The 18,717-nt window shown below is 39.3% G+C and overlaps 2 protein-coding genes across 2 annotated transcripts in view; both read left to right on the forward strand.

Moving 5' to 3' along the window:
* The first annotated feature begins 1,769 nt into the window (after nt 1–1,769).
* On the forward strand, nt 1,770–9,782 carry sall4 (spalt-like transcription factor 4). The gene is made up of 4 exons (XM_008414564.3): nt 1,770–2,958; nt 4,891–7,329; nt 7,413–7,717; nt 7,803–9,782. The coding sequence occupies exons 1-4, from the start codon at nt 2,892–2,894 to the stop codon at nt 8,238–8,240; spliced, it is 3,249 nt and encodes a 1,082-aa protein (XP_008412786.2). The 5' UTR covers nt 1,770–2,891; the 3' UTR covers nt 8,241–9,782.
* Nucleotides 9,783–12,056: 2,274 nt separating this feature from the next.
* atp9a (ATPase phospholipid transporting 9A) overlaps nt 12,057–18,717 on the forward strand; it is a 40,081-nt gene continuing 33,420 nt past the window's right edge. Inside the window, exons 1-2 of the mRNA XM_008414566.3 lie at nt 12,057–12,254; nt 16,501–16,645. Coding sequence (XP_008412788.2) covers nt 12,187–12,254; nt 16,501–16,645 — 213 coding nt within the window. The 5' untranslated portion in view covers nt 12,057–12,186. The remainder of the gene's footprint in view (nt 12,255–16,500; nt 16,646–18,717) is intronic.

Genomic DNA, 18,717 nt, shown 5'->3' on the forward strand with positions numbered 1-18,717 from the left:
ACGCTTTATTCAAGTGTAGCTTCTTATTGGGGCAATAAACTGTCTAGACAGCACTCCCCTCTTTTTCACCTTCAGCCAGACCCTCAAAGAACATTTGTTTATCTGAATATATTGGCGTGTCTTTGTCTCCTGCTTATCAGCTGTGGTTTCATGTAACACATGCTTAGGCATTTCAAGTTTTGAAAAAGGGCCAATCTCACATATGTGTGAGGTTACCTCAACTGTACTCACAGAAGTTCATTTCAGGTCATACTCTTGGCCTCGATGTTTTACGTTCCTCTGAACGGCGCATTTCTTTCCAACTTGGTCAATCCAGCTTCATAATTGTCTTGTGTTTAAATGCAAAATCCAAATAATCAAATCAAACCTCACATACTAAATCCAGAGGCAGTGTCTAATATTCTCCAGTTAGTCACAACAACTTAAAGATTTTTAACAGGGATGGACTGACTGATCAGCACGGATTTCCTTAATTTTGGGAGATCGGGAGATCTTATTGCCCAATCTTATCGAAAAATTAACCCCTTTTTGCTCTGCTGTGAACGAGGTTTGACTGACAGACTGGCCCACCAGATCATGTCTACACTTTTGAAGCTAACAATAGTTGCCCCACTGTTGCCAACCCGGCAACTTTCTTGCTATATTTAATGACATTTCAGACAAAAGAAATTGGTAACCAGGCTTTTTAAAGACTGGTGATTGGCAATCAGACAGAAAATTGTAATCATTGCACCCCTAATTTTTTATTTTGAAAGGTGTAAAACAACAGGATCCTAACAGTTGCAACAGTAACAGTGCGAATTATGATCCATATAAGATCCCATAAATAAACTATTGTCTTTGCAGAATTCTTTCTGATGTGCATTCAAAAATTGTTTAAAGCCTTCCGCTTGAATGATGTTTGGGAAAATGCTGCTCCATAGTAGCACTCCCCTTTTCTCCTGTTAACCTTTTGCATTTCATTTCGCTTCAGTGAGCCTTCCTGTCTCCACAGTTTTCAAAGCTTGGTGAGAAAATCACAATCCAAAAAAGAAATAAATCCTGTCTGAAAACTATCATTGAGAAACCAGAAAGATATGACCACCTTTTACTCTGTTTGCACTGAACTCATCAGGATTTTTAGCTTATAGTTCTTGAAATGTGACTGCTGGTAGGTTGTCTTGCTTACTGTCCTATGCATGAGGTGCTACATTAATAATGGCACCCCTCTCTTTGTTGTTTCTCCCTAGTGTTTTGCAGTGAACTTCCTGGAATGCTTTAGGCGCACAAACTGAGCCAACAATGTGGATGTAAAGCAGGGCCAACAGAATTTATCCAACCTCCATTTCTGAAGAACAAAGCATGCATGAAGCCAGCTTAAACTGAATTAACTGGAACAAATATCTCACCAAACACAATCAGAGCTTTAGCGCACTTCCTTGTTTGTATTTACATGTGAATTTCTCTATACTCAAAGGTAGAAGCACAATAAAATGACAAAGTATAAATAAATTGCTTATGAGTTCTAATGATTTTAACATACGTACATCTTATAGATGAACATGTTGTTTATGCAAATGTAGTTTTGGCACATTTTTTCATAAACCTTCTTTGACTACATGATTGGAACTAATGCCTAGAGAAACTAGGCATCTTTCATATGCATTTGAAGGAAAATGATGAATGCAAATTCTGCCCATTCTTCTCTCCCAAATTGCTCAACATCAGTTAGATTAGATGGATGTCATCTGCCATTTGTTTTCAAATCTTGTCACATTCTCATATTGATTAAAGACTGGACTTTAACTGAAGATTCTTAGAAATCAATATACACTTTGATCTAAACTATTTCATTTTAGCTCTGGGTGAGCTCTGGGTCATTTTCCTGCCACCCCTATCTCAAGTCTTTTGTACTCATGTTTTATTTCAGTATTACCGTGGCACGTTGGTCATATATCATTTAAATTGTGTATTCTTTGTATTTTTACTTCATAGAACTGCTGAATTTCTAATAGGTGGACTTTGGATACTAATTTAGTGACTTCTTAGAGCCCTGGATTTCAATTCTGAGTAAATTTCCTCAATACTAATTAGCAGCACAGTTTTTAGATTTTGGCAACTATAACTTTGTGTTAGTCTATCAAATAAAATCCCAGTAAATTAAACTTTGATGTGTTAATGCAATATATAAAAAAGATGTATATCTCTGTATATCTTTGCATTGATAGGAGATGCTTTTTGTCGCACTGTAATTATAATTTAAATGTTTGCATTTGAGCAATCTTTTCGTATTTTATTTAATATATATACCATATTATATGTTGTGCATACCCATCATTAGCTGAGTTTAGCATGAGTACTTCATGATGCAACTGTTGTGTCACGTTTCAGTGAGAAACTGCTCCTCGTGTTAAAACCTTTAACACGAGGAGCAGCGGTCAGACGAGCGAGCCCCCACAAATTGGGTGGTAATTTTAGTTGCGTTAGGGGAAGGAGTAATGTCCACTTTTTAAACGCTGTAAGCTGAAGGCCATTTAAAATGAAGAGACTCGACTGGCCTGTGTTACAGTACCCTACATATTTCATGAAGGAGGAAAAACAAGACCGAGAAGTTGGATATTATTAACCCTGCCTCCAACCCTCCGCCCGGCCACTAGCGTGCCTCCCCACGCCCCCTTCGGCCACACCGCTCGGCTCATCAATAGGGAGCGGATTTGAATAATGTGTGAGCGCTTGGACTGGAGCCAATCAGCTGTCGGGGGCCTGCGATAAATCGCAATGCATTATTGATAATAATAATCACGTTGACATGCGCATTTCTACTGGAGGGGGGTTAATTTTTCCAAGGCGAAGAATTTGTAGAAGAAGAGGAGGAAAATTGCCTGCGACTCTTTGCCCCTGATGGTTGCACCATGTCGAGGCGCAAGCAAGCAAAGCCGCAGCACATCAACTCTGACGAGCCCGGCTCAGTGGGAACTGGTGAGTTTTACACGCGAGATAAGCGGAGGAAACTGGGGCACCAAACTCGCTCCTTTTATGAACGAGTTCCACTGTCTTTTTTTTTTCCAAGCTCGAAGAGTTGGATTTGTTTTAAAGAAAGACAGAAAGGGAAAAAAAAAAACCAAACGTTGTCCTCTCGCACTGTGACCTGTTGCTGGCCCTTTGACTTGGTTGAGGTTGGCCTAAACTTAGCCGTGGTCGTGGGAAGAGTCTCGTTGGAAAATAATTTTGAACACATACAGGCACGCTCACAGGTGTCTCGCGACTTCAAAATGCAGCATTGTAAGTTTTTGCTCTTTGAAGCGGCCGACTTAAGTCGCTTGCTTGTAACTTTTTGTGTAGCTCAGAGCAACTGCCTCTCATTGGAGTTAAAATTGTAACATTAATTTGAGTCAGATTAGTGTGCTTGTGAAATATTAATCCTCTTATTTTTCGTTCGTTATATGTTTTTTATCCATCCAATTAGGTTGCAAATTCGGACTTTTTTAAAAGAATATTTGCAGTTTTAGTAATCTAAAAATCTGTCATTGATTTCTTTTTTTTTAAGGGGGTTACTGCGCAGTTTCGTCCTTCCTCGTTGCTTTTTAACAGTTGCCAACGGTTGTGGTTTTGTAAGCTTATTATTCAGTTGTAGTCATGCATTTTACACAATTATTGAATTTTACTTGTTTCCAAATATGTTTCATGCCCATATTTCAGACAACGGTATCCAAAAACTGTATGAAATGTGACTCTGGTGTAAGCTGACCTATAGGCAATAAATCCCCCAGTTTAATGCATGACTGTTTCCTTTAGTACATATGCGGAGAGGTGGGGGATGGAGCAGCAGTCGCCTTTTTTGTGGAGACTGGGTGGGGGTGCGTTTTTTTTTTTTCCTTCGGTGTTGCCATATGCAAGCTCCGTTGCAATCGCACTTATTACCTTTTTTTTAGATTTGTGAAACTGAAGTTAAGATGGATAAGATGAGCTTTTCTGCAACAGAATGTTGATTTGAATGAAGATTTGTGCGTTTGCTCCCATTCATTTTGAGTCTGACCTCGTGTCAGATCCCAGCAAAGGTGATCAGAAACAGGTCATGCGCCGTCAACTGCTGAACTGCTGCTTCTTTCTCGTAAATGTGGCTTATAGTGGATAAATATTCGTTTCATTCAAAGATTGCCACGCACGCTTGTACATGATGTCAATTCGCAGGTGTTTTCGCCGCTTAAGTTAAGAGCGGTCTAACTGTATAATGTGGGAAACCACACTCACTACTCCCTCTTGGACCAGTTTGAGTTTTTTCTTTTCTTTTTTTTTTTTTCTTTTTCATGACACCGCTTCAGTGCCTCCTGGTGAGCAATTAACAAGGCCAAAAGTTTCAGTGAGCAAATTCAAACAGGTGGTTTGCCTTCTTTCTTTGGGAGCATTTGCATTTAACAATGCACCCAGTTGTGAAATGGCCCCTCGGTCAACAGATAAATTAAAATGCACACTTTAAAAAACAGTCAGTCTGTCCTTGTGTGTAAAGAAGTAGTTAATGGGGTTGTAAATGCATACTTGCATTGTTGGATACTTATTTTGTAGAACATAAAATAAGTAGTTGTATTTTTTTGGCATTAGAAGTGAGCCCAAAAAAATTTTTTTCTTTATTTAAGCAATTTTAATTAAAAAATTGAAGAGAACTAAGTGAGAACAATCTCCTGCTTCTTTGTCTTTTAGGCTTTGTTTTATCAAAGGTGGATGATTGCCCTCTACTGGTCCTGTGGACACTTGGCAAATATGCTTTTAACTGCTGTGATGCTATGACATTTTAAGATATTTTGTTGTTGTTTTCTGTAATTATTGCCCATTTTTAAAAATGAAAATTTGTTTAGTTATCAAACAAGGCTATATAAAGTGCATTCATGTAAATCTCATGTTCTCTACTTGAAGGTATTCCTCGAGATGATCAAGCTGAAGATGCAGAAAATGATGTAAAAAGGCTAAGGATGGATGAAACCAAAGTCTGCAAAAAGTGTTGTGCAGAATACTTTGACGAAGCAGAGTTTCTCGAGCATGAAAAAAATTGCACTAAAAGTCAGCACATTGTCATCATGAAAGAGGGAGATTACAATGAGGTACCTGAGGAATATTCACAAGGGTCTCCTGAAGGCCTGAACAGTGACCATGACGATGGTCAGTCAAGCAATCATTCCAATGCAGACCAACTTGAAGGGGTGGAGGAAGAGTTGAGCATGAATGCAGAGGATTCTGCACATCAGGATCAAGAAGAGATGTCCAATAGTCCTGAGAGAGCGTTCCAGCCTTCACCTAAAATCCAAGATTCAAATGTCACTCTTCAAACCTTGCCTGATACTAAAGTGGCTGTCTCCCAGCATTCTTCAAATGCACCCCAGGCCTTGCCACAGGATGTCTTTCAAGCTATCCCCATCATCTTGGAGCAGCTAGTGTGCCTTCAGCAACAGCAGTTACAGCAAATCCAGCTCACTGAACAGATTAGAATCCAGGTTGCCATGATGACCCCACAGGGTCTGCAGCCATCAGTGGGTACAGCAATGGATCCCCTCAAAGCTCTGGGTGCACACTTGTCTCAACAGCTGTCTGCAGCAGCAGCTCTGATAGGCAAAAGGACTGGCAGTCAGAGCCTTACCATGGAGTCAGTAAAGCAAGGTAAACTACCTCTTCCCACTGGAATTCCTAACTCTCTTAGTGCAGGTTTGAGACCGCCGGCCTCTAAAACGGACATTTTGAAGGGTGTTCCGGATCTGGGGAGTCGTTTACAACCACTGCTTCCCCAGTCTCCAGGTGTCATGAGTTTCCCTAGCAACTTTAATGGTATCCAATCAGGGATTGACCCTTCTAAAAAGCTAAAAGCAAAGATACTAACCCTCCCATCAGAATCAAAGAATGGGGAATTATTGTTCAAGCACAAGTGTAAATACTGTGGAAAAAGCTTTGGCAATGACAGTGCCCTCCAGATTCACCTCCGTTCTCACACTGGAGAAAGGCCTTTCAAGTGTAACATCTGTGGAAACCGCTTTACAACCAAAGGAAACCTCAAAGTGCATTTCCAGAGACATAAAGATAAATATCCTAACATCAGTATGAATCCCCATCCTGTACCAGAGCATCTCGACAGTATTCCCACCAGCAGTGGCATTCCTTTTGGTATGTCTGTGCCCATCGACGAGTCAAATCTGACAGAAACTAAACCTGTCATAAGTCATCCAGCTGCTGCTGGGTTCAATCCACAGCCAATACCAGGATTCAAACCCATGTTTGATGGCTTTGGGAGTGAGCCGTTCTCTCAAAAGCCATGCCCATCGACGAGTGATAGTTCCCCACGCATTTCCACAGTGTTTGGTCGAGACCCGGGACTTGATCCAAATCACAAGGAGGCTAAAGAAATGCTTGGTGCATTCCATCACATGAATGGTGGTCCCCTTCCAGGCGAACCAAGCTCTGGAACAGCAAAACTTCAGCAAATGGTGGATGGGCTGGAAAAGAGGACCAACGATCCCAATGAGTGTGTGATCTGCCACAGGGTGCTCAGCTGTCAGAGCTCTCTCAAAATGCATTACCGCACACACACTGGTGAAAGGCCATACAAGTGCAAGATCTGTGGCCGTGCATTCTCAACAAAGGGTAACCTCAAGGCTCACTATGGAGTGCATAGAGCCAACACTCCACTTAAAATGCAACACTCGTGTCCCATCTGCCAGAAGAAGTTCACAAATGCTGTAGTTCTGCAGCAGCACATTCGTATGCACATGGGTGGGCAGATCCCCAACACTCCAATGCCAGAAATCCAGTATGAAGCAACAGAAGCAATGGAGCCATCCATACCAGAGCAGAAGTCTGTGGATAACAGTGGTGTTGAAGGAACCATGGAAGGTCATGAACCAGAGCTTCACTCCCAGAAGCTGACTGACTCCTTAAACTCTCTCCCATCTGCCACTGAAGAGCATCCGCAAAATCTTGCAGCCCCTTTACCGTTCTCCAGCCTAGATGTTCTGAAGAATATCACCTCTGCCCTCGTCCTGAAACGACAGAGCAGCACCGCTTCAGAAAGTGAGGGAACACCCAAAGGCTCGCCGCCAGTTCAGAAAGAACAGGAGTATCAGAACGGCCGAAGCCCAGCCATTTCTGACTCAGCCGTGTCGTTTCACTCCTCTTCCCCAATGAACATCAGCAGCAAGTCCCCTGAGGCAGCAGGTGATGAATTTACTCGCAGTCTGACAAAACAAGAACCTGATGGACCACAAGATGGAGGCGAGTCAAGTGGAGCCCTTGACCTCACAGCTTCTAGCAGCTTTAATACCAAAGTGATTAAAGAAGAACCCGGCATCCCGTTTACAAATGGGGACTATGGTGAGTTTTAACCATGTTTAAATGTTGGAAGCTGTCATATAACAGTGTATTGATCTAATTTTTCTTGTCTTTTGCATTCACAGTTCCCAGCAACATGCCTTTTATGAAGATTCCTCCAGGTTTGGGCAGCCTAGAAATGAAGATTCCACCTGAAAATCCTCTGGGCCCTCATGGATTATTCAGCTCCCAAATGCCCCAGGGCACAGCTGTACCCTCCTCCATCTCCACGGCACCTCGGCGATCCACCAAACAGCACATATGTAATGCCTGTGGCAAGAACTTTTCATCGGCCAGTGCTTTGCAGATCCACGAGCGCACGCATACAGGGGAGAAGCCATTTGCTTGCAACATCTGCGGCAGGGCTTTCACCACAAAGGGAAACCTGAAAGTAAGTCTTCAGAGGGTTTTTGGGAATTGCTGAAGTCAATTTTGGGTATCGACTTTTAACTAGGTCATTTATTCTCTTTTTAAAGGTACATATTGGCACCCACATGTGGAACAATTCATCTCGCCGTGGCCAGCGCCTTTCCCTGGACAATCCCATGGCAATAATGGCAATGGGCTCTGAAGCCAAGATTCTCCCAGAAATGTTACAGGCACCCAAAGAGCTGGGTGCGCCACAGATGAGCTTTGACCCGTCTATCTGGAACCAGTACGCTGCTGCTGCCTTCACTGGTGGCTTGACCATGAAGACCAATGAAATTTCAGTCATTCAAGGAGGCGGCATCCCGCTGCCTGGGAGCCCTGCCGGGGGACCACTGATTGGCTCTACCGGAGGCCTCTTGAAGATGGATGGATCTCACTCAGGCTTGCCCGGCGCAATGGCTGAAATAGAAAAAAACAGTTCAGAAAGTGTGCCAAAGTCACAGTTTCCACATTTCATGGAGGAGGGCAAAATTGCAGTTAACTAGTTTTTTTTTTTTTTTTTTTTTTTTTTTAAATCAGCAGGTAATCCCTTCCCATCCCTCTGCAATTTGCAAATGTGTCCCTTTATATTTGAATGAGGTACAATCAATGTTCAGAAAAAAAACTTTCAGAATTCCATCTGGATTAGCTGAGAGATTATTTTGTTTTACATTTAATCTAGACTTTCTTTCCCCTCCTGATCTCAATGATTCTTGAGTGTTAAGCTTAACTTGATTTATTACTACTGTAGGATTTTTTTATTTTATATGAACACATATGCGGGTATTTTCTCATGTGACTTTTATTTGTTTTGCTGTCTATCCAGAAGTTTGAATGTATGACTTACTTGAAACTTGCTTTAACTCAGACTGTCTCCTTGAGAACCTCTTGAAGGATTATGACTTTTGTAGGAAAAGTTAAAGGACGTGAATTTTAAGGACCCCAGTCTGACCGGGCAGGGCATGGTCTCAGTGTTTAGAATTAATACTATGGCTAACTATATGTATCATTTAGGACTACTTTCCCTTCTGTTGTGTGCCATAGGTTTTATGACATTGTACATTTTTCTAGTGATAATTGTCATTAACTTTTTCTCATTGTGAAGGGCCTTTGATCAGATTGGTCTTCATATAAAAATAAATCAAAGTTCTACAGTTTTAGATTGTAGATTATAAATGCATTTTTATTGTATTGGTGCCAAGTTACCGATGTTGATTCATATATCTAAGTGCCTGATCTGAACTAAACCTGCATTTTAAGGCACTGTTGGATTGTTACAAATACTCTTAGACTGAAAGAATTGGTGTTTCCCGGTGTAGTGTGGCATACATTTCATAATATTTTCATAGTTTACTCAAGTTGGTTTTCACCCACATACTCTGCTCTGAAAGTTACATTGGCACATTTAGTAGGCTGAGCTCAGAAAGCCGTCTTACGCTTAGTGTTGTCATACCTGCACTTTATTTCAGGTTCTGCTTTTACATTTCACTTCGCTTGTAATTGAATGAAGAGGTGACAAATTGTCATTTTTGTTGACCTTTCTTTCCGCAATGATCCAAACTAACGGTCAAGATTTCCTTTTTTCTTCCTTTTTCTTATCAGTTTGTAGCAGAATTTATTTATTTATGATACCAAATGCTTGAGTTTAGGGGTAAGTTTCTACCTCATTTCGATATTAGTTGTCCCTCAGAGCCCCTCACACTCAATGCAACGTTCTGTATATTTTCTTCCTGTGTATGCTATGGAAATCTTCACTCTCAACCTGCTGAGTTGAACAGTAATGAATGTATCACTGGACACTTTACACAACTCAGCCTGGTCCGAGTACTTTGTAGGCTCCTGCTGTTCATTCCTTTATCGATATGCATTTGCCAAGTTGTGCCTTTCTTTAAGTAAACCATGTCAAACCTGTTCTCAAGTTGCTTCCACAGTTCAAGCAACGTGGAGCCAATTTGGTCCTGTTTACAGTGTAAATGTGTGTTTTTCTTTCGGTTTCTTTGAGCTAAATGTTTTCTGATTTTTGAAGAATAAAATCAGGGTGACTTTTTTTGACACTTTTCCTGTCATCTTTTTTTCCAAAACTAACCAACCTGGTTGGCTACCTCGGTGGTAGCGTTACTTCCTATTTTGTGCCATGCAAGCACAAGAACTCGGCTGAGCTTTAGGTTAATTTTTGACTCCAACAATGCCCAACATTCACATAAATCCCTAATTTACATCAATTCACCTTCAGCAGACTCTATAGTGAAATCCTTTCTCCTAATTCTCATTTCCCACCATCATTAATCCAGTGGCATTTTGCATTCTCAACGAAAACCCATTTGCATCCACAACCGAAGCATGCAGTCCATTTTGTGTCAACTGTACATTGGCCACTTCCTCTGCAGTTTTAAATGAGGCAATCATTTGCATAATTGACCTTAAAGGAACCAAGCAATTCTTGTGGACAAGTGGGAGGGAGACTTTAGAAATGATGTAGTTTGTATAAACACCAAATCAATGCAGATGTCGAGAGCTATAGAGATTTTCTGTTTACTGTATGTCTTGTTTTTCAGAGATGGATTGCTGTTTTTGACATGGGCAATATAGATTACAAAGCCTTGTTTAAAAGAAAATCAAAATCAACCATGATGTGCAAAGAAAAGTACACATAAGATGAAGAATGACCAGGTGTCATGCATAGTTGAAACACTATACAGGATGGAATCATGAAAGCCAAAGCTGATTTCCATAGTGGTGGCTTCCTAAATCATGATAACAAAGACTAGTTCGCCTCTGCAAATGTCGCAACGCTCAGGTCAAAGTGGTGGCATGCAAATTTAATTATTGTAGGCATTACTCATTATACAAATGGTGCATTTTGCAACAAAAGTGTACAGTCACCCAGTGTTTGATTTACATTAATAAATGTTTGCACCTGTTGCTTTGTGGATTTATAATTAATGCTCAGGGTGTTCAACACACCCAGCCACCTTCAGGCCACAGATCCAGGTGAGCTTTGGGAAGTCTTGTAGTCACGGAATATTGAAACTTTGCCTTAGTAATTTTTCACTTACTATTAATCCACCCACGTTTTAGTAATTTTCAATTACATAATATTCATCCTCTAACTTTGTTCACATTTTGTCATGTTACACCCACAAATGTAATTTTATGTGTTGGACTAACACAAAGCAGTGAACAATTATGAAGTGGAATGAAAATTATCCATAGTTGAAGGTCTCTGAGTCAACAGAATTTAACTTTTACAGTTGCATGTTTCTATTAAGTTTACACACATACAGGGAATGTTGCCCATTCTTCTCTGCATGACATCTTAAGCTCAGTCCAGTAGTGCAGAAAGAATTTGTGAACAGAAATTCCAAAGCATTATTTGAATGCAGCATACACTTTGAACTAAATCTTTTCATGATACTTCTGACTCCATGTTTAGGGTTTTCATATCACTGGCAGGTGAACACTGACCACAGTCTCATGTCTTCTTTTTGTTTTTTTGTTTTTTTAGCTTGTAACAGCTTTTCTTCCAAGGGGCACCATTTCACATTTTTAATAAGCTTATTAATTCTGACCAGCTTTTTTCTGTCTCAAGAAAACCATCCTTGTAGCACGATATTGCCACAACTATTCACCTTTGGGAGACAACGGTGTTTAAAAAAAGTTTATGTTTGGCAAAAAGTTTGATTCTGAGACCTATTTTTATACTGCAAATTGTCAGCTAGACTTTTTATGACTTTCTTTCAATTATGTTTTTTCTTGCAACCTTAGGCATTTATTTATTTTATTGTGGTCTGCAGCCATCCTGGTCCAGGTAGGAATTTAATAACTTCCTTCTAAACCATTTAACTGTAGCTCTGCCTTTACAGTCTTTTTCAATAAATTAGTATATGTATTCCAATGAGGCTTGTTTGTCAGATTAAAAGTACCTTTTGAAAAAGGCAACTTTTAAGCAGATAAACTTACATTAAGGCCATATTTCTGTGGTAAACATGTTTTTATGCTTTTTTTTATAGGTAGAATATAATATTCAACTCTTAAATGTCATGCTTTAATTACAGAAAATAATAATTAACAGAAATAAAGGCTTGAAAACATCTGTCGCTGGCCACCATTGATGCTGCCAATACCTTAAAGATGTATCCAAAGTGATCTAGTCTTTTTTTTTAATTATCAAAAATGAAAAACAACACGAAAAATATTAACCAGTATAAGTTACTAGTTTGTGTTTGTTCATTTAAAAAAAAAAAAGCTAATCATGTTTAAATAGCATTATAAATATAGTCACGTCCTCTTTCCGACCGGTTGTTTGTCCCCAAACATCCGGGCCGTCTCTGTCCCCAGCACCGCCACCCTACGCACCGTCCTGAGTGACAGCTAGCAGCCTCCGCCCAGGCTGGAACCGCTACAACCAGGTTGACTTCTTCCAGCGCCTACCCGTTCCGGGGAGCCGCAGGAATGACCGACAGTATTCCCCTTCAACCGGTGCGGCGACAGAAGAGACACGACAGTAAAAACAGGAATGGGTAAGGGCGTTGGACAGCGCCGTAATCTTAATGTTATGTTTTTTGTTGTTTTTTTGTACTTGTCGGGTTCTCCTGTTGTACCGTAAATTGTTTACACCTCCGCATCGACATTGTGTCCGAGACCTATCTGAACCTAAGCCAATTTCTCTTGTTTTTAGTGGTTTAAAATGGCTAAAAGAGTCATTCATGCTTACATTTAACATGTCGCTATTCATTGTTGCACTTTAATGGCTAGCGTTAGCTAAGCTCCACGAGAGACATCCTTGTTCCGGGGTGCAGCGCTTGTAGCAAGTGCATTTGACGCCCATGTCAATATTTGCTCGGCTAACATCACTTTTGTCTTGCTAAAGAACAAAAAGCAGGTCTAATTCGTTAAAAATAGTCTCCAGTTCACAATTCATCAAAGCTATTCTTTATCAGATTATTCATTGTTGTAGCGCATCTAAAAAGGGCAGGCCCCATTACTGATGATGGAGAAGCAGGAGGCAGTGCTGACATGCTGCCCACAGACTGATGAGGCTGTCATGGTGATGTATATCTGTGAATTAATCTGAAAATACAAAGACTTTGAAAGATGGAGCCATGGAAAATGTTGCATTAAATCAGTGAATGGCTGATCAGTAAATGAAAAGGCTTGTTCAGCCTGGTGCATCAGGCTAGCTACCCACACAAACAACGACAGGGAGGTTTAGAATGGTGTGTCAAAATGTTTCCACAATTTTTCACATTCAGCTTTTATTTGTAGAGCAAAGCTGAAACGAGGTGCTTTGAACATAAAAAAAAGTATTTGATAATTTTCCAGTTGTGAACATGTATGGAGAATTTTTTATTCTTCAGCGTTCTTGCCATTTTCTATTTCTTGAAGGACACAAATCTAATAATACTCAATAAATTCTGCCGTTTTTGAACTAATTTCAACCTTAAATGATAGAACATATTTATGGAATATCTGCTTTTGGCTTTCCTGATTTCTTGATGTTGACATTCACCATAGAAACAACCTTAAACTCAGATTTTTGCCTTGACCACCTCTAAGTGCATAACTCATAAATGCACGAGATGTACTATGAAATACTTTAAAAGTACAAATAGTAAAACAACAAACTTCAACAGAATATAGACATAAATCTGAAGACTGTGGATTAGTAGAAGTCATTACATGATGTGTCTGTCATCTAAAACATAAAGATTATTTAATTCAGTTAAAATATACAAAATTAAATTAAATTTTGTAACTCATATTATTGAAGTTTCTTCAAACAGTTGTAGATGATGATAGTGGTGGACAGAAAGGACTTCCTGTAACGGTCAGTCTTACAGCCATTCTGAGTGAACCTCTGATCAAAGTCTTTGTTCTTGCCTAACAGTTTGATGGCTGCCAAAAATCAACATTTCAACTCTCTCTTACAGTTTATTTTTCACCATCAGTGCCGTTTGTCCAGTAACGTGTGATTTGTCCTCATTCATGCGCTGGCTGCAGTACTGACCATATTCTAAGCAATGCAGTCAGAGCTGCTCTGCTCGACAAACGTGTTGACTCCATTTTGAAACTGCCTTGGCAGTTGAAACTGTCTCTATCTGCAGTAACTTCTTTAAAAGCTGCACATTACACCTGGTAAAGGCGTTGTTTTAGCCCCTTAACTGTCATAGACATGCAAGTGTTTTGAGGGGGGGACAGTTAAGAGTTCAGCCAGTGACTCATCCTACTTACTGATTGTGAGTTTATCTTTAACAGCAGAATCTTGTTGGTGTGATAAAATGTGTCCTTGCATGGTAATAAGTACATAATAAAGAAGGCCATCACCAGTTCTCCACTTTAAATGATCTGTATATGTTTCATTTTTTTATTATAAACTGTTATCTGTAAATTCAGTTTCAGGGAGTTAATGGTGTTGTTTTGTTATGATACATTGACAAACATGGAGTAACTATTACCAAAAAGAGACAAACTTTGGTGAGCCAATACAGCATTGTAGGTTATAATACAGTTCAATTCAGTTTTTGAGGGACTTTACAAAGCAAAATGTTATTAAACAATGCATTCAATTTCAGTTTATTCTGACTGGTCAAAACATTTTCTAAGGAAACCCATCAGATCGCATGAATCCACTGACTTGCAGCAGTCACTCCTGGATGAATTTGTAGCAACGGGATAATTATGTTTTGTCATTGGCTACAATCCCTCATACTGAGCATGCATGTAGCGACAGTGGAGAGGAAAGACTCCCTTTTAACAGGAAGAAACCTAGACTTCTTCAAGAGAAAAAGTCTGGCTTAAGACTTAAACTTTAGGTTAGCAGAGCCAAAGAGGACAGTGGTTGATCTTTAGACTTTTGCCAAGGCAGATAAGAAATAAATCGGTTGACACATAAATTGGTTCACACCTAGTCGCATAGCCTTTATTTGCTAAACTATTTGGTAGAAAATTTGTCAGTAGTTTAAGATTAAGAACTACATCGCAATGCATCACAGTCATTCATATTTTATAGTCTGTTTGATATCTCACAAGATCTGTTACTTATACTAGGTTAAAGACATGCAAGCTTGGGTCATAATCTTTGTTTTGATAGTGAGAAATGACCTTACTTCTGCAGATAAGGTTAATATTTATTTACATGGCTCTTAGCTCAGTTCAGCGCTGCTCCTTCTGCATGTGTCTGGGTGGAGTAAGGTACACATTACAAACAGTGGAGCATTTACGGTGAGAGTTTCTCTGAATTGTAAATGATGATGTGAACACTTCCAAGTTTTTTCTGGTGGTATAGCTCAGAAAAAGCCTGAAAATAAATTAATTTTGTATTAGTTAACCAAATCTCCCAGGGAAACATTCAGAAACTTCTGAGAAGTAATCCCTGGTTTCCTGTTTCCCCTGGGGAAGAAATACGATGTGGCACAGAAGCCTGTTTCTCCTAGCTATTGACCGCAAGGACCAGACAAGGGCTTATAGGTGTGTTTCTACTGCAGGACCCTTTTCCTGGAACCAGAGTTGTTTTGTTGGGCTATTATTAACAAAACCGCCGTATTTTCAAGGGTCAAAACAAATTACAAGCAGTAAAATCTTACCCCATAAACGGCGCTTGTAAGAAAATCCTACTTTTCATTTACAGTCATCTCTTGAGTAGAGTTTCATGGAACTAGAGTGAGGAGCGTTTTGAAATGGTTGAATCTTTCAGTGTCATAATTCAGTCATATCAGATTGAACTCATCGGTTTAATGAGATGGGTGTTAACATTTGTCAAATAATTACAAAATGTGGCTGTACTGAAATTTTGTTTCCTCTTTTCAGTCACTTTAACACAGTCTTCAAAGGAACCTTTAGATACTATGTACATAACAGCTGGTTCTTTGAGTCATGACAGGAAAAAGCCTTTGCTCTCCTGTCGTCACCAAAGTAAATATGTAGAGTTGACTAAACGCTACTTTAACACGAACTGCGTGTTTAGTCAGGTGAGATGAGCTTTTCTGCAACAAACACTTCAGTTTGGTCTGACATGAAACAAGGGAGGAACATGTGAAAAAAAAATAAAATCCCTTAATCAACCACCTTCGTAGCCACCTCAGTCTACAGATCTAAATTCAAAAGCAAACTTTTAAGTTAAGTTTGCATAAGAAGTAATTATTATTATTATTATTATTAGAGGTGATTGTGCAAAGGATTCTTCATGAAATGAAAAGGATCATGAACAACCTTGAACATTGTCTTCATCAGACTGTTAACAACACTGTCTTCAATCAGAGGTTTCTCTAGACTCACTGAAATACAGACTGCTACAGGAAATCCTTCTTGGCCACAACCGTCAGTAGTTGCCTTTTGAATTAGGTAAGGTAATTTTATTTATATAGCACATTTTCAGCAACAAGGCAATTCAAAGTGCTTAGTAAAGTTACAATTCAAATTAGTAAAGTATTTTTGAATTGATTAGAATAACGCAGGACTCCGGACAGTCTAAGGAGATTGTGGGAAGAGGGATGATCAAAGATCCCCGTCTTTATGCAGTGACCTTGTGAAGTGTTATATAAGAAGGCGAATTGCTGTCCTATTTGCTGACCAGGGTTTTATGAACAGCAGGCAATGATTGTTTCTCTTCCAAATTTTTTTCTCTACTGAGTACATTTCCTGAAATTAAAGATCAAATTTTTCCTATTTTTTCAGGGAGAGATTATGATGAATGTGGAAGATTGCTGCAGATGCCTTTTTTTTATATATATATATCATGTTTTTTCCTCCCTCTCTTGTTGCTTTCAGATGCTGCCCATGGTCAAGTTGCTGCGGCATGGGGGACTTCCGTCCCCGCACCGTGTGGCTCGGCCACCCAGAGAAGAGGGAGCAGCGGTACCCGAAGAATGTCATTAACAACCAGAAATACAACTTCTTCACCTTCCTTCCTGGGGTTAGTGTCAGTCAAAGGTCGCCTCTTCACCTTTCCTCTGTTGAACCTCGCCCACCTCCTTCAGGCAGACATGAGTTCACTGTCAACTTGTTGGACATGTTTTAAAAGAATTTGTAGTCCTAAAATGTGCTCCATCTTTTTGTTTCTTTTAGCTTTTCTTGGAGATTTTGCTGGAAATTTCAGTCACTCGTAGGCTCACTTTGGTCACCTCAGAGCAGCAGATGTATGATTATTTTTTATTTTCATTGTTTCAGGATTTTTAAATACCTCTGAAGACAACTCTTAAACCTTTTTAGGACCTGTAAAATTTTTAGTAATGCTGCAAAGAACACATGTTTGTGTCGCCTAATGCAGCTGCTAGTTAACTCTAGTCGTGGTTAAGCTTAAGCTAACTAAAGTTCAGATAGATAAAACCTAAAATGGGAATTTTTCATTGAGTGCACTAAACCTTTGATCTCATGTTCTGTCTTAATTAATTGTCATTTAAATAATGAACTGAGTACAGCGTTTGTGTTGTATGTAGTTTTCTCAGAGGAAAGCTCAATAAATCCTCCTTTAGCAAACACCTGGTGTTGATAGAGAGGCCTATTAGTTTGCATTAGCCATACTTGGACATGTGGACTTGGACTCCTATGTCTAAGTCTATGAGCTGTGTTTTGGATTATGGCATTTTCCTTTCCTGATTTGCATATTCTCATTTGCTTTCTGGGCATCCAGTTGTCTTAAGATATTTTTTTGTGTGCGTGTTAATGCCGTCTGAAATTGAAAGTAGCTCAGATTTGTTTGGGAAGCAAAAGACAAGAGCAAGAAGTTTTTGCATTGCAAATCAGGATGCTTTTTTGTTTACTCTGTCTCATGTCAAGATGTTGTTTCCTCCGGAAAATATGGCAAGCTTTATGCTTTTGCAGATTGGTTGCTGCGCTGCCGGCTCCACCAGACCACATCTCTGGAAATGCCGTGGAGCAGCAGCATAATGCACAAGTTTTCTCCTAGTTGTAATCTTGCACAGAGGTGGTAATGAAAGTGGGCAAAGCTTGAGTCTGTGTGTTAAATTTAGGATCACACACTGGGGGATGACAAGCAGATATTTCCAGATTGCTACATGCTTAGCAACCCACAAAGAGCATAATCTGGTTCAAAGTCTGCGACAAACATGGAAAATTAAACACATTTGGATACATATTGCTGCTAAGTTACTAATATTGTTGTTTTGATTTCTGCTGTTATGTCTGGATATAAAGTCGCATTCAACTAATTCAGTTCACTTAGGGAACCAGAAAAGAAAAAAAAACCTTCTTACAAATCTATAAAAGTGATTTATTAGCTATTCATGTTGTTTGTGCTGCCATTATACTTATGTTTTATTGACACAGTGGCTTACTCAACCAGCGGGTTTGAGTGATGGGTCTCTTCTGCGTTATTTTGTGGGTCAAAAGTTGAAAAGTGTGAGAGCAGCTTTGGGACATATTTTAAATTAGAATTGTTTATAATATGTAAGTCGTTGACATATTTATAGCTTTATTTTGAAAGTGTCACAAGACTAAATTCAAAGTCACACATTCCTGTTTTACAGCCATTTATAATACATTTCTTCCAAGAACAACACATTGTCATATTACCTGCAGGTTTTATTTATGAAAGCTTGTTTCCGTATTTGCCCACAGAAACTTTATGCTTTTGGAATATTTCTGTCATCTTTAATGTTGTACTCACACCCTGAGTAGTATTATTATCACTTAATGCAGTTAAATTCACCTCTCAAAAATGCATAATGATAATTTATCTGATGAAATAACTGACTCTATTACTTTAATATATTAAAGTAAACATGTTGAGGTACAATTACATAAGTAGAGTAACTGATTTAACCAGCTGGAGAATGGAATAGGCCACTTATCCTTCCATTGTTTCTCATGATTGGTCAAACACTAATCAATCTTAACAAAAAATTCACAACTACAAAGCGCCATAAACAAAAGTGATACTTTTATGTTTAAGTCTAAACAAACAACAAGCCAACAGCTTTTTATTTTAACCCATTTTTTAATTTCAAATCTGACAAAAATGACATT

This window comes from Poecilia reticulata, chromosome 7 (assembly GCF_904066995.2).
Source record: "Poecilia reticulata chromosome 7, P_reticulata-male-v2, whole genome shotgun sequence".
NCBI lineage: Eukaryota > Metazoa > Chordata > Actinopteri > Cyprinodontiformes > Poeciliidae > Poecilia > Poecilia reticulata.

What these genes read in the sequence shown, in the direction of transcription:
- sall4 (XM_008414564.3), top strand. Translation starts at nt 2,892, where the DNA reads ATGTCGAGGCGCAAGCAAGCAAAGCCGCAGCACATCAACTCTGACGAG. An exon ending in GCCCGGCTCAGTGGGAACTG is followed by an intron (nt 2,959 to 4,890) that starts GTGAGTTTTACA and finishes CTCTACTTGAAG; the next exon opens with GTATTCCTCGAGATGATCAA. An exon ending in CCACAAAGGGAAACCTGAAA is followed by an intron (nt 7,718 to 7,802) that starts GTAAGTCTTCAG and finishes CTCTTTTTAAAG; the next exon opens with GTACATATTGGCACCCACAT.